General features: G+C 54.6%; 1 protein-coding gene across 1 annotated transcript in view; it reads left to right on the top strand.

The window, feature by feature from the left end:
• The window catches only part of TIMP2 (TIMP metallopeptidase inhibitor 2), a 51,329-nt gene that overhangs the window by 23,921 nt on the left and 12,394 nt on the right, over positions 1-15,014 (top strand). The window contains exon 2 of the mRNA XM_030837880.2: positions 13,058-13,158. Coding sequence (XP_030693740.1) covers positions 13,058-13,158 — 101 coding nt within the window. The remainder of the gene's footprint in view (positions 1-13,057; positions 13,159-15,014) is intronic.

Here is a 15,014-nt window from a genome sequence, read left to right as displayed (position 1 = left end):
AGCAACTACTCTACGCCTGCCTTTGCAGCTGGAAGACAGCCACAGACAACACATAAATGAATGGGTGTGACCGAGTTCCAATAAGACTTTTATTTACAAAAATAGGTGGTAGGCAGGCTTTGGCCCTTGGGCCAGAGCTAACTGACCCCTGGACTTAGCATATGAAGGAGATGTTCCTTCCCTCCCTCCGTCCCTCCCTCCCAAGGACCTCAGATGCACCGGGTGGGATAAATCCTCTTCATTCATGATATGTTGGCATCATTGGGCCATCAATGGCCTTTTTTTTAATCTTATTGATGTTTGGCATCATAGCCCAGCCGTGTGAAAGTGACCAACAGAGTGAAGGCAGCATCTGCTGCGACCCCAGCCCATCCATATATGGACAATATAATGAACAACTGTGAGCCTACCACCCAAACCCAAGATCTGGAATGTTTGCTGAAAACCAGCTTTATCTGTGTGCTGCTTCCCTCTTCTCTACGCTGTTCCTCCTTAGCTGTATCGCACACCCGCTGAACTCGGGAGTTGTCCCTGCACTTCACTACAACCCGAACACAGCCTGTATTGTTTAGTTTTACTTCTGCTTGAACCCTATAAAAAGGATATTATATCATGTGTGGTCTTTTGGAAGCGTTTTTGGACCCAGCATAGTTAGTTCATTCGTGTCACACATAGGTGTCATTTTTGCCACAGCGTCATAGCATGTGACCCTCTGAGCCTTCTTTCCATAGCTGCTTCTGTTTTGTGCCAGTTCCCCAAAAGTGAACTACGTCCCTAATGCATTTGGATCAGAAGGCCTGGCATCAAAAAGTGCTTTGGGAATGTTTGAACACCACAGCTGGGATGTAGGTGTGGGAAAGGTCCCATCCCTCCTTTTCTTCCCATTTTCACCTGTTTTTTGGGTCCCTGGAAAATGTTGACCTGATATTATACTGTTTTTCCTTTGCAAGTACTGAGTGACAGACACTGCCCCACGTCACTGGAGCTGAACAGTGAACAACACACACACAGGACATGTTCTAGTGGAGGATATAGGTAACAAGTGACCACAATGACAGAGGGTGATAGAGGGATGCTCAGAGAGGTGGGGTGACTGACCGGAAATGTGTCTCTGAGCATCGAGCCCACAGCCCCTGAATGCGACCATTTGTATGGAGCAGTAATGGCATCCCACAAGGTGTTTTTTGTTTGTTTGTTTGTTTTTCAGTTTTGTTTTAAAATCAATAGCTTGAGTGAGGAACCTTCCACCATCTCACGTCTCCATCGTGTGAGCCTCCACTGTCTGTGGCTTTTCCATTTTAGGTGGAGAGAATGTTTGATCCCAGCCCGGTTTCTCTCACCTGCTTCCGGAATAGCGGGTCAAGGCTGCAGAGCTGCTCTGGGTCAGGGCTGCAGAGCTGCTCACCAGTTTGGTCTGAGCCCAACAGTGAATACGAAAGAAGTCCTGGGGCCAAGAGAGCTTTGTCACTCCCAGGCCAAATGAGGATTCCCTGCGGGGAGGGGCCCTGGCCTTTAGCGGCTGCTCAGCTGGAACTCCCGTCTGCCACTACGGGATCACCTCGGTCTGAGGGTGGAGGGGGTGCCGTGGGATCACTGGGTTTAAAGCCGTGGCCACGATGGGACCCAAACACTGAGTAATGAGATCCTCATGACTCGGGCTGGAAGCCGCAGCCTAATGAAGGGGCAAGCCTGCCTTTAAGTGCGTTATTTTTGTTTCCACTTTCAGAGGTCATGTTTGTGGCCCGTGTGTTCTAGGTGAGGAATTGTCCCTTCTTGGCCACACTTGAGCTAAAAGTAGGTGTGGGGGATGGGCAGCGAGACGTGGTGGAGGCTGACTTAACTCTGCCTGGCCTGTCACTCCCACACTGTCCCCTGGAAGCTGGATGAGACGCCCTGCCCTTTCCCACCTGTCCTGCAGAAGGCTGAAGGGGGGCGGGCCAGGGTACCCCCTTGCCCAGGTCAGTGACGTGGGTAATGAAACAGCCCTCCAGGACTACCCCCGCCCGCCGCCCACAAAAAGAGCTGACCCTCCAGTGATTCCCGATGGAGATGATGTCACCGGTAACTTCCATCTCTCTTTGGTACCCAGGGGGTGGGCTGGGATCCCAGAAGACACTGCCTTCACTCCCTGTCGGTCACTTTGACATGACTATGGTGCCCAGGGCCCTGGGACAGCGCCACCTGGAAGGGTTCCGCCCAGTACTGCCAGGGGGCAGTGGGGACCCCGACACGGTGCCTCCTGCTAAAGGGTCCTCGCCCAGCGGCCTTCCCCATGCGTCCTCCCTCCCTCCCTCATGGGCTCTTCTTCTCTGAAACTGCATCTTCTAGAACTTTCCCCTGGTTTTGTGATTCATCCCCCCACTTTTGGGGGCAGCTACCCTGTTCCTGTTTCACTCTGTGTTGTCAGGTCACTTCCTTGCGGCCCAGCCAGTGAGTCCTCCCCAGACGGCAGCCGCTAGGGAAGGCCTCCGTGGCTGGCCTGCTGGTGGACAGGCCTTCCGTTTGCCCAAGGGATCCATAGGCGGAAGACGGCGCCGGTGGTACCTGCTGCGAGGTCCGCTGTCCGCAGGCAGGTGCGGGCCAGCAGTGACCGACAAGGACCAGGACACTTCGGAAGCAGGGACAGAAGTTCTCCCTCAACAGTGTGCCTGCTCCAGCCCTGGAGGGGCCGGTGGGCACCCTCGGTTTGGATGTGACCCCGCGTTCCATGTGTGCTGCCCTGAGGGTCCTTATGCCTGTCCACCCCCCCACACACTGCCCAGCCAGGTGTGAGGTTGTAGTGGGTATGAGGACATCCAGAATCTCAGAAATGGAAAATAATGGGAAAATAGGTTTTTCAAGTTGGGGTGGAGGGCAGGGGACCCTCTTTCAAGCCTTGAGGTGCGGGCAGCTTCTTGCCTCCACGTGATGGAGACATGATTAAGAGCTGATGGCAGAGTGCAGCCCACCCTCGTCCTGGCTGGAGACGGGAGGCTGGGTGGACTGCACACCACACACCACCCGCTCCGAGGGGCAGCTGGGCTGCCACCTGGGCTCTTACTTGCTAAGCTAACGACGACTAGCCGAGGAGAGGGGGCGTGAACTGCCCAGCCTGCGCACCCAGCTTCCCTCCACACTGGCAGCTGGGAGGGTGGCTCTGGGGTTCCAGCCTTTCCATCGCTGCTCCTGGCTCCTGAGAAATGCCGTGGATTGGAGTCGGCCCACAGACCACATGCCTCAACGTCCCACGCCAGGGCCACTGCTGCTGCTCTGTCCATGCGGACGGGGGCCTGAGCCACAGGCCCGGCACTCGAGTGTTCACGCCCCAAAACGAGGCATCCTAGAAGGGGAGACCTGCCCGAGGTCACGGCCCACCAGCAGCAGCGTGAGGACAGGACCCTTGTCTGCTGCCCCTCACTTCTTAGCTGTCCGTCCAGCCCCTTCCTCAGCCTGTGGGTGGGGAGGGATCGCTGGGGGGGCGGGAATCCTCTCAGCATCTCTCCCTGCCCCCCCCCCCCGCCCCCTGCCCCGCCTGGTCCTGCCCCTGCCCCCGCTCCGGGCTCCAGGCTTGGGCTGGCAGGACTGAGCTTGGCTCCTTCTTGGGGTCTTGGCGGAGAAAGTGCAGAGCAGCAGTTCCCTCCACAAAGCCGCACTGTTCTCAGCAAATCCTCCCAGGAGCGGGATGCATTTTTTTCAAATGATTCAGCAGCACGTGAATGGGAAGGGCCCGAGCCCAAGGCTTCGGAGACCGTGACCAAGGCCTCTGGCATGAGATCCTGCTGGGCCCGCAGGGAAAAGGGGGGAAAGGTGGCAGGGCTTGAGTCAGGGGTCCTATCTGGGTCCTGGGGGGTCGGGAGGGCAGCGTGGAAGCTGGGCAGTGAGTGCTGCAGCTTCTCTCTGCATCACCAAGGCGCTTTTAGAGATGCTTCCCTCCTGCTCCCAAGGGGAGCCAAAGCAAAGGGACAGGAAATGGAGATGGGAGAGCTGGTCTCCATGGAGACGGGGCATCCAGTGGACAGCGGCTCACATGTACGTGCTAGAATCTTGAACAGCCCTGGGCAGGCCTGGCAGATCCCCAGGTACTGGGCTCATGGGCAGCGTGGACCAGGGCTGGGGCTGTACTGCTGTTTCCTGTTGTCTGTCCTGCACCCGTCACTCTCCCTGCCCCACCCTCAACTCCTGAAAAAACACATCTGCTCTGAGCAGTTGTCATTCCAGGCGTTTTTGACCCTGGCCTGAGTCACGCTGGCCAAGTCTTGCCCTCACACTGGACACCACAGCCCTGCCGCGGACATCTGTTGGCTCCTGGGGTTGGGGAGGTTTGGGGGACCTGGGGGGGGGGGTCTGGTCTCTCACAGCTGCTCCAGGGATGGAAGAAGCCCTCGGTTCCCTGCATCATCACAGGGCTGTTTTTAATTACTTCATTTCCCTGAAAGCAGCGAATTTGGAGGAGGTCTGCTCCACCCCTGGCTGAACGGGGCCTGGCATTGAGGCCAGGGAAGGCAGAGCTGAGTGCTTGGGGAGAGCCCCCAGGGCCATGTCCACCATGGGGCAGCTGGAAAGGTGAAGGCTGGGTGCACAGTGAGGCCAGAGGGGCAGGTGGGGCTAGATGCTCCCACGGCCTTCTGGGCACCAGGCCAGCGCTGACGCCATGCATTCCTTGTGACATCTCCCAGGCTGCTCGGCCACATCCCGTTTCCACGTGCCGTTCTGTTGGGGGGGGGGCGTGGCCCCGAAACCTGGGGAGTCCCAGCGGTCTGCAGTCCATGTGAGCACGACCCTCTTTCTAAATCATCATCCACCCGCCCCCTGGCCCTATAGCTGGTGCAGTCTGCCCCCCACCCCAAAGAAGCGGATGCAGCCCACTGCAAAGGCTCACAGTGTCTTTATCATGCTCCCCACAGCCCACTGAGATGGTTTAGTTACTTGTAAGCAGTTAGGCATCCCTCAGTAATCCAGAGCAGGGCTCTGAAAAGCATGATCACTTCATTACAGCTTTCGTGGGGCAGAGCAGCAGGCTGTGTGTCTGGGGTGTGGGCGCAGGAAGTGGGGCGCCCCTCATTTCTGACTCTACCCTTAAGGGCTAGTGGTGGCCGGGTTGGAGGCAGCCCAGTCCACCCTCTGGGACTTGGGGCAAGTTCATCAAAATTCAAAGGTTAAGGGGCCTCCGCCAGCTCAACCAGCCATACAGTGTCACTGTGTCCACCCTAAAGGGACAAGAGACTCATCCCAAGAGGCAGCCTCGGGATGTAGCTGCAGGCATTAAGCGAGGACTTTGGTAGCTCTGTGATTTGAGGGTGTAGATGTCTACCCTCGTGCTGTCCCTTCTCTGGAGAGTGTGGACAAGAGTGTGGAACCCTCCAGCCCTCCCCAAGTACCCCAGCAGTGCAGAGCACACCTGGAGAGCTGGGGGTCCGAAGCGTGGCCTGGAGTAAGTGGGGGCTGGGTCTTGTGTGGGACAAAATCGTTGCTTTCTGAGTTCCTCTGAAATGGTTGGCGTGTAGTTTTTCCCAGAGACAAGGAGACGGACCAAGTGACCCTCTACTCTCAAACCAGGGCTCGCGTTCCAGGCACAGCAGCAGAGCGGCCCCCACCCACTCTTGATTGGGGCCAGTAGGGTCTTTGGCAAATGTGCTGGCCAGTCGAAAGCCCCTGACCTCTCCCGCACAGCGGATGGCTTTGAGACCGTGTGCGCCTCACCGGAGGGACCACTGGGCGTTTTCCACGAGGCTGCGACCAAGACTGAAGAGTAGGGCGGCGAGGTCCGTGTTAATGCCTGTCTCGCTGGGCGCCCCTTCCAGATCTGAGCTGGAGGCTGCAGTAGGTGGGCGGGGAGGTGACGGTGGCCTCTGCTGCTGCTGAGGCACCCTTGCTGCCCTGAGTCAGTGCAGACACATAAGACTCAGATGGTTCAGGGTTTTTTTTTTTTTTTTTTTTCACGGTATGTGGGCCTCTCACTGTTGTGGCCTCTCCCGTTGCAGGGCACAGGGTCTGGACGCACAGGCTCAGTGGCCATGGCTCACGGGCCCAGCCGCTCTGCGGCATTTGGGGTCTTCCCAGACTGGGGTACGAACCCGTGTCCCCTGCATCGGCAGGCGGACTCTCAACCACTGCGCCACCAGGGAAGCCCGGGTCAGGGTTTTGACCTTGTATTTAGATGTTTTTCCGAATCCTGGAGATTCCCGCACCTGTTGCAGGCAGGCCCGTGATTTTTCCCTGCGCCGGAAGCTCTGCCTGGGGAGGCTCTGGGGTCTGGGGATTCTGGGGTGTTGAGTGTGTTGGTGCAAGGCCGTGAATGTCTAAAAGTCAGAGTCCTGAATCCACAGTTTTACCGTGCTCTGGGGTCGGGAGCCCACGCCGAGCAGCGTAGCCCCGTTGGGAAGGGTCCTACAGGATACGTTCGCACGTGTAGCACATGGCATTCCTCTGGAGAGAAGTTGGGCCCGTGGGAAGACAGTCAGGATAATTCAGTTTATTTCAGTGTGAAATAAATGAACTTCTGACAGGCAGTTCTCTTTTGGGGCCTGGCTCCCCCATAGACTATGTCCTTGGCTTGTTGTTCATCTCCATTGCTTCCCCGATAAGGTCTGCAGACACACGAGGACTGAGACGTTGGCAGGGTGTGGGAGAGACTTAAATTGGCCTGGGCTGGTCGACTGTGCTGCTCCTCTGGACCGGCCCTGGCCACAGGGTATGCTGGGGACACCCAAGGTTTCCTGCCAGCCTCCTCCCTGTCCCCTCGCCCCAGGGCAGTGGCACAGTCTGGCCTCCGTTGGTTTCGCCTGGGCTGTTGTCATCTCTTGGAGTCTGAACATAGCCTGTGTTCTTTGGATCGTCGTCCGCAACCTTGACTTTCCACCCACCCCGTTCTTTTCCATCCCAAATCTGGCTGGGTGGACTAGGGATTGTTTTTGCAGGCTCCTAGCGGGGGAAGTGACGTCATGTGGTGTCCACAGCCTGAGGGGTGGGGGCAGGGGCTCTGCGGTTGCTTGTGCTTTGAATTAAGTCCACGGCTGTGCATTCCAGTAGCCAACATCTGGCAGTGAATTCATCAGCCAGTGTATCACCCTTGATCTCAAACCCAGATGTTGTGTTAACGGCAGAAGAGAAAGAAGAAAAAATCTGAGCAGCCCAGGGAGAGGCCATCATTTTTGCGTCCAAAGCGGTTCGAACAGGAATCTTTATAAAGACTGCCTCCTACTGCTGCCTCTGGTTCCCCAGGGGCAGGATGGTGGAGCAGAGCTGCTCACTCGGGGGGTGGACAGGACCTAGACTGATCCCGCAACCCAGGGCCAAACACCAGGCCCAGCATGCAGTAGGTGTTTGGTAAACATGAGTCCATGCCTCCATTTTAACTTCTTCCCAGATTCTTTGGGTCTCTTTGCTTCTCCCCAGCCCTGTCCTTTAAATGGCCTGGGACTCAGAGAGGCCCATCCCTCACTTGGAGCGGCCTCCAGTCTGGAGCTCAGGGTTATGCCCATTGTGCTAGGTGCAGGGAACACGTTTCTGGAAAGCTCTTCTTGCCTCCTCCTCTGTCCGCCACTGGCAGTTGGAAAGAGTGTGCTTCTTGGTTTTCCTGTCCATCATCTATCTTCCTGCCTGTGTTGGATCTCCTTGAAGGCAGGGACTGTTACTGAAGACCTTTCCACACTTTACCCCTTTTTCCCTTTGGGCAACAGGAGGGGGCCCATGCTTTTTGGATTTATACTTAAAAGACAGTCCAACTCGGAACTCTGAGCTTGGCATGGAAGACAGTCCCCACTCTGGCTCGTGCCGGGGGCAGAAAGCTGAGGGTCGGGATGTCCGCAGCCGAGTTGGCTGGGGTCCACTGTGCGCTGCTGCCCCGCCCTCCCTCCCCTGTGAGGCCCCTCAGGTCTCCTCTCTGTAACTTGCCTGTGGGAACCTCTGGCTGTGATCAATTCATCAGCCGATGCTTTGCCTGTGTCCTCCCCCCGCCACCCCATGCAGAGTGGTGCTGAGCCCAGATGGTACCTGCTGCCCTGAGCAGCTCAGCGCTGTGGATCCCTCGCACCTACGTGGACAGGTGTGTGCCCAGCATCTCTCTTTCGTGGTTGGAGGGTGTTGACACTTTGGGGAAGGTTTCCATAGAACTGGGCTTTCTATTCTCTCTTGCTTCACTTTCTTTCCTTCCATTTCTTTTTTTTTTGTTTGTTTATTCATTTATTTTTGGCTGCATTGGGTCTTTGTTGCTGCACGAGGGCTTTCTCTATTTGTGGTGAGAAGGGGCTGATCTTCGATGCAGTGCACAGGCTTCCCACTGCAGTGGTTTCTCTTGTTGCGGAGCACGGGCTCTAGGCGCGCGGGCTTCAGTAGTTGTGGCATGTGGGCTCAGTAGTTGTGGCGCATGGGCTTAGTTGCTCCGTGGCATGTGGGATCTTCCCGGACAAGGGATCGAACCCATGTCCCCTGCGTTGGCAGGTGGATTCTCAACCACTGCGCCACCAGGGAAGTCCCCGAGGTGCTGTGTTTGTTCTGTCCTGAGCTACACCTGCATCGTGTGTCAGGCACCGCATCACGTGCCCCCCATCTCTTAGTCCTCCCACACCTTGATGGTGTGCAGATACTGGCGGCGGTGTCTCCATTTCCGATGTGAGCAGCTGAGTCCCAGGGAGGTCAGGGAACTTCCCTGAGGCTACACAGCAGGGAGGGGCTACAGCAGGATGGAGCCCCACTGCTGCCCCCTTTCAATTAAGAACTCAGACTGCCTGGGAGCCGTAGGAGATTTTATAAGAGAAAAATTCATGGACCTTGATGTGTGGAATGGAATGGAGTCTCTTGGCTCTTGGGGAGTAGTTTTTGCTTCTTTTCTTTTCTTTTTAATTTTATTGATGTATAGTTGATTTACAATGTTGCTAATTTCTGCTGTACAGCAAAGTGATTCAGTTATATATATATATTATTTTTCATATTCTTTTCCATTATGATTTATCACAGGATATGGAATATACTTCCCTGTGCTCTACAGTAGGACCTTGTTGTTTATCCATCCTGTATATAATAGTTTGCATCTGCTAATCCCAACCTCCCAATCCCTCCCCACCTCCCCCTTGGCAACCACAAGTCTGTTCTCTATGTCTGCGAGTCTGTTTCTGTTTCATAGATATGTTCATTTGTGTCATATTTTAGATTCCACATATAAGTGATATCATATGGTGTTTGTCTTTCTCTGTCTGACTTACTTTGCTTAGTATGATCATCTTTAGGTCTATCCATGTTGCTGCAGATGGCATTACTTCATTCTTTTTTATGGCTGAGTAGTACTCCATTGTATATATGTACCACATCTTCTTTATCCATTCATCTGTTGATGGGCATTCAGATTGTTTCCATGTCTTGGCTGTTGTGAATAGTGCTACTATGAATATAAAGCTGCTTTCATCGTTTGTTTGTTTGTTTGTTTTTTTGGCTGCATTGGGTTCTTGTTGCTGCACGTGAGCTTTTCTCTAGTTGCAGCTAGTGGGGGCTTCTCTTCATTGTGGTGCATGGGCTTCTTATTGGGTGGCTTCTCTTGTTGCAGAGCACAGGCTCTAGGTATGTGGGCTTCAGTAGTTGTGGCACTCAGGCTCAGTAGTTGTGGCTCATGGGCTCTAGAGCACAGGGTCAGTAGTTGTGGCACATGGGTTTAGTTGCTCCGTGGCATGTGGGATCTTCCTGGACCAGGGCTCGAACCCGTGTCCCCTGCATTGACAGGCGGATTCTTAACCACTGTGCCACCAGGGAAGCCCAGGGGTACTTGTATCTTTTTGAATTATAGTTTTCTCCAGATATATGCCCAGGAGTGGGATTGCTCAATCATATGGCAACTCTATTTTTAGTTTTTGGTTTTTTGGGGTTTTTTTTGCGGTACGCGGGCCTCTCACTGTTGTGGCCTCTCCCGCTGCGGAGCACAGACTCCAGACACGCAGGTTCAGAGGCCATGGCTCACGGGCCCAGCCGCTCCACGGCATGTGGGATCTTCCCGGACTGGGGCACGAACCCGTGTCCCCTGCATTGGCAGGCGGATCTCAACCACTGTGCCACCAGGGAAGCCCTATTTTTAGTTTTTGAGGAATCTCCATACTGTTCTCCATGGTGGCTGCGCCAATTTACATTCCCACCAACAGTGTAGGGGGGTTCCCTTTTCGCCACACCCTCTCCAGCATTTGTTATTTGTAGACTTTTTAATGATGGCCATTCTGACTGATGTGCAGTGGTACCTCATTGTAGTTTTGAGTTTTTGCTTATTTTCTAATGGCCAGCAGTGTGTTTATTGAACACCTATAATGCAGTAAGCATTGTGCAGGGTGCTGGACCTCTGAAAAGCAGTGCCAAAAAGTTCCAAAAAGCATGCAGAACTAGGCGTACCATAGTAAAAGCAATGCAGAATTAGGCGTACCATAGTAAAAGCAATGCAGAATTAGGCGCACCATAGTAAAAGCAATGCAGAACTAGGCGTACCATAGTAAAAGCAATGCAGAACTAGGCGCACCATAGTAAAAGCAATGCAGAACTAGGCGCAACCATAGTAACAGCAATGCAGAACTAGGCGCACCATAGTAACAGCAATGCAGAACTAGGCGCACCATAGTAAAAGCAATGCAGAACTAGGCGCACCATAGTAAAAGCAATGCAGAACTAGGCGTACCATAGTAACAGCAATGCAGAACTAGGCGCACCATAGTAAAAGCAATGCAGAACTAGGCGTACCATAGTAAAAGCAATGCAGAACTAGGCGTACCATAGTAAAAGCAATGCAGAACTAGGCGTACCATAGTAAAATCTGGCAGCACTGCTCCTTTTAGAACTGTCATCTCCTTTGGATGTTCCTGGTTCATTTGATGTCATGAGCTGAGGATGATGCCGCGGAAGAGCAAACTTAGGACAGGACTAACCTGATGTTTACTGATTTGCATAAACACCTTTCTGTGCAGCATTGCAATAAGGTATAGATGAGGCAGGTCGTAAGAGGGACCAAGACAAACCTAACCTGTGCTGCCGTCCAAGTATCTCAGGGTCAGCTCAGCAAATAGTGAGCCCTAACTGTTCTGTGGTTAGAGCATAGCTTCTGTCTGTTAGAAGCTCCCAGGGCCCTGAGCAGATGGGTACAGATGTTTACAGCAGAGTGGATGAGAGTTGCGGAATATACCAAGTGCTGCGGGAGGACAGGATTTCCCTGAGGGAAGATGGGGAAGGGCTATTTCAGCTGGGTCTTGAAGGACGTTCTCCAGGCAGAGAGAGGGAGATGGCATTCAAGGCAGAAGAAACTTGCCTGTCTAGAGGTATGGACACCCCTGAGCAGGTTCAGATTCAGGGAGTATTATGGACTGGCGGAACAGCAAGAGTGGGGGTCCACCACGGCAGCCGAAATAGTCACTGGCTGGCGCCAGGCTGCACAGGGTCTTCTGTTTTAGACGAGGGCAGTGTGCGGCCGAAAAAGATGTTTGAGCTGCACGGGACGTGACTGAGAAAAGATAACATGTGCTGCGGAGGGAGGATGGGTGGGGGGTGGGAGGAGACGCTGGGATCAGGTTGACCAGCTACCAAGGGCAAGGCCCTCTGTTTTAGGGTGGCATTTCCTAGATGTGGCTTTGTAGGTTGGGGCCAGGCTCAGCCTGGGAAACAGGAACCTGTGGCCTTGGCCAGTCATGACTCAGCGCCGACAGAAGGAAAAATAAGGATGGGTTTGGGCCTGGGTGGGGCGCTGGGGCTGTGGCGTGGGGCTCTGGTGCCAGGCTGGGATCCAGAGCGCATTTCAGGGGTCCAGGGGGATGGACACAGATGGGGATCCGTGTGCCTGGGCCTCCCTGCTCTACGGGAAAAGACAGCCCTGCCTGGGGGCTCTGAGATTCCAGCTGCCCATTGGGGAGTGGAGGTGGGAGGTGCCTCTGAGCCTGTCTGCTCCTTGTTTCTTTATTTTGCTCACACCCACACTCACGTGACCCTCATCCAGCATGACCCTGAACAGCGCAGGCTCAGCGGCCATGGCTCACGGGCCCAGCCGCTCCGCGGCATGTGGGATTCTCCCGGACCGGGGCACGAACCCGTGTCCCCTGCATCGGCAGGCGGACTCTCAACCGCTGCGCCAGGGAAGCCCAGGACAAAGCTTTTAAAGCCATTAAAACAGGCCGTGCTACCAGCTGATAAGCCTCGAAATGAAAAAAGGGAGGGCTCTGCCCGTGACAGGGTGAACCGCTGATCCGCGCCCCGTCAGGTTATGGGTTGGAGCGGAGTCTGGGCTTAATTGCTACTAGGAAGCCCTGGGGTGCATGGCTCTCGAGCAGCCTCAGGCCCCAGGGAACATTCCGGAACCTTCCCAGACTGATCTCTTCCCCTCTCCTTCATCTCGTGTCACGTTCCAGGATCATCCTTCTTTCTGTTTGGCCTTTTTCCTCGGCATCCGTCCCTTATGTCTGCTAGAGTTGCTCTTGAATGTCTCCTCCCCCCGTTCAACAGTTTAAATGTTCAACCTTCCTCTGCCGTGCCTCTGATAGAGTATGTGTTATTACAGAGAATCATCCCTGCGACATCTCTCAGGGACACGTTGAGGACAGATTAGGAGGCTGACGAGATAGACCTTTTAGATGGAAGACCCCCAACCTAAATGTGATGGGGCCCCTCGTAGGTAGGTAACTCCCCCTCAGCCTTCAGCCCAAGAGAGCCTGATTGCCGGTTGGCTATGGGGGGTGGGGACTCTCACCATCCTTAACTGCGAGATCAGGACTGCAGACCAGTCAGTGTGCTTATCTGCTTCCCCAGCCGCAGATACATACACACTGGGGAGAAAGAAGAAAAGCCCCAGAGTACTCAAGCGTGACATCAACAGCGAGCTGCTGTTCAAATCAGTGACGGCCCCAGCAGCCCCCTGTTGTGAGGGACGAGAGCTTCTGCTCTGGCGCCCTGTCGACAGAGGGCTCTAGCTTCACTCCTAGTCTCCCCCTCGGGATGGAGTCTGATGCTGTACCCAGGGCTGGGGTCATCTTGCCCCTCACCTCCCACCTCCCTGCTGCCCCTTGCCCCCTCCTTAGAGCCAGGACAGTCTTTCGGGGACTCTGCTCACCTCTCTGTCTTTGTTTTGCAGTGATCAGGGCCAAAGCCGTCAGCGAGAAGGAGGTGGACTCCGGGAATGACATCTACGGCAACCCCATCAAACGGATTCAGTATGAGATCAAGCAAATAAAGGTAACGGCCACTGTCCCTGCGTTGCTCCATTGGGCAGAGCTGTGGGAGCTTTGGGAGCAGGGCCGGGGACCGGGCGGGGCTGGCCCACCACCTCAGTGCACCACTGGGTCCCTAGGACTCGGTCCATCCACCTCTGAGGCAGACAGCTAGGAACGAGGGCGTCAAGCCACAAGTGGATCTGATTTTCCTTAATCCGTAAATGCTGAGAAGTGGTGTGGGCGTGGTCTGTTCCCACCAGCTAGGTTATTTCAGAAATGCATCATCTTCGTGAGCCTCAGCCTTAAGTTACCAAGTTCACAGCATCTGTGGAACGTTCTGTGAGTGCCTCTTCACCTCTCCATGGCAGGTTCAGAGGCAGTGGGAACTTGGCTGTTGCCTCTGGGAGCCCACGACCAATGTGAGAGCAGGTGACCTGATTCCCCCAAACTGCGGGTGGACTCTAGTCTCACCGGGTTAGCTTTATGCTCTAAGAGGAGGGGGGATTTGGACAGAGGAGGACTCCTGTGGACAGGTGTGCTGGGACAACTTCCTGAGAGAGGGGAGTTGAGAAGGAAATGGACATGGCAGCCTGGCCGGTGACGGAGAAGATGCTTCGCCAGGGGAGGGGAGGGACGGGAGGCACTGGCGGCTGCAGACCGAGGGGGTGGTGGCATTTGTTAAGTTTTCAGAATGGTGGTTGTGTTCGAGGTCATGTGGCAAGGAGCCCATATTTGGGAGGGAGGGAGAGAGGGGAGGACATGGCGGGGAGGTTGGGAAGACAGGACCAGTGCTGATGTTGACAATAACTAACTTGGTCTACAAGAGGGAAGAAGATTCTAGGCTCCAGCTGGAGGAACAGCGTTTCAACCTGGGTAGTAGTTGTGGCCATCCATATTTAATTTTGTTACAAAAATAAAAAATAGAACATAAATGTTACCAGAAGGTCAAAGAAATGCTTAATCATTGTGCCTATGTCATTTAAAGAGGTAACCCAGTGCCTACATCTCTATTTATGAAGCGGGAAGGACAGTTATCTCTGCTCTCACGCCTCATTGAGGGGTCGTGAAAAGGCAGGTGTTGACAGCAAGGAAGCACTTTCAGCCCTTTGGTGACAGACGTCATTGATAACCTTTCTTGGCATGAGTTGGGGTGTGGCTCTTGCAAAGCGGGTTCGTCGTGACATTGGGATGACCCTGTTCCATTTGAGTTTGCTTGTTGAAACTCTTCCCCCCAAAACCAAACAACGCTATTAATCTCGGTTTAGCCACAGCGAGAGTCCTGATGCAGTTCGTGTGGAATCGTGGAGCCCGCGTGTCTGTGATCTACAGCCATGTTTAGGCTCCTCTGTTGTGTGGTCCTGGTGCATGCGTGCGCTCCCCTTTCCATTACCCCCACCCCCGCTCACCCGGCTTCCAGCAGCCTGCACCCCCAAAACTGGCGTGGAGGGCAGTTCTCAGTCCACACTCAGGCCACTGCCTGTCCCTGTCCCCGATGGGGCCGCAGGAGCTCCCTGGCTGTGGCTTTCTCAATTCCTGCCGAGGCACTGGAACAATGCACCCCTTCACCTGGGCAGCAGGTCTGTTCCCAAGAGGCTGTAAGAAAATCACAAGTTGAAAAGTCAAACTCCACTTGCCCAAGGAGTTACGTCCTAATTGAGAGGCGCCTCTCCACTCTGGTCCCCGTCAAGTAGCCAGTGCGTAAAATTCCTGGAAATACACGAAGTGGTGATACTCCGTGATGTGTCAGAATCACCTGGAGATACATAAGCCCCTCCCCAGGGATGCTGAGATGACCTCACAGGTGGTAGGGAGAGCAAGTGTGTTATCTGAGGCGGGTCCTTCTGGATGACAGTCTCATGCCCAGCCTGGTGACAACTG

The sequence above is a fragment of the Globicephala melas genome, chromosome 20 (assembly GCF_963455315.2).
Source record: "Globicephala melas chromosome 20, mGloMel1.2, whole genome shotgun sequence".
NCBI classification, from domain to species: domain Eukaryota; kingdom Metazoa; phylum Chordata; class Mammalia; order Artiodactyla; family Delphinidae; genus Globicephala; species Globicephala melas.
Note: the sequence above shows the minus strand (reverse complement) of the source record. Positions and strands in the feature narration are given on the sequence as shown.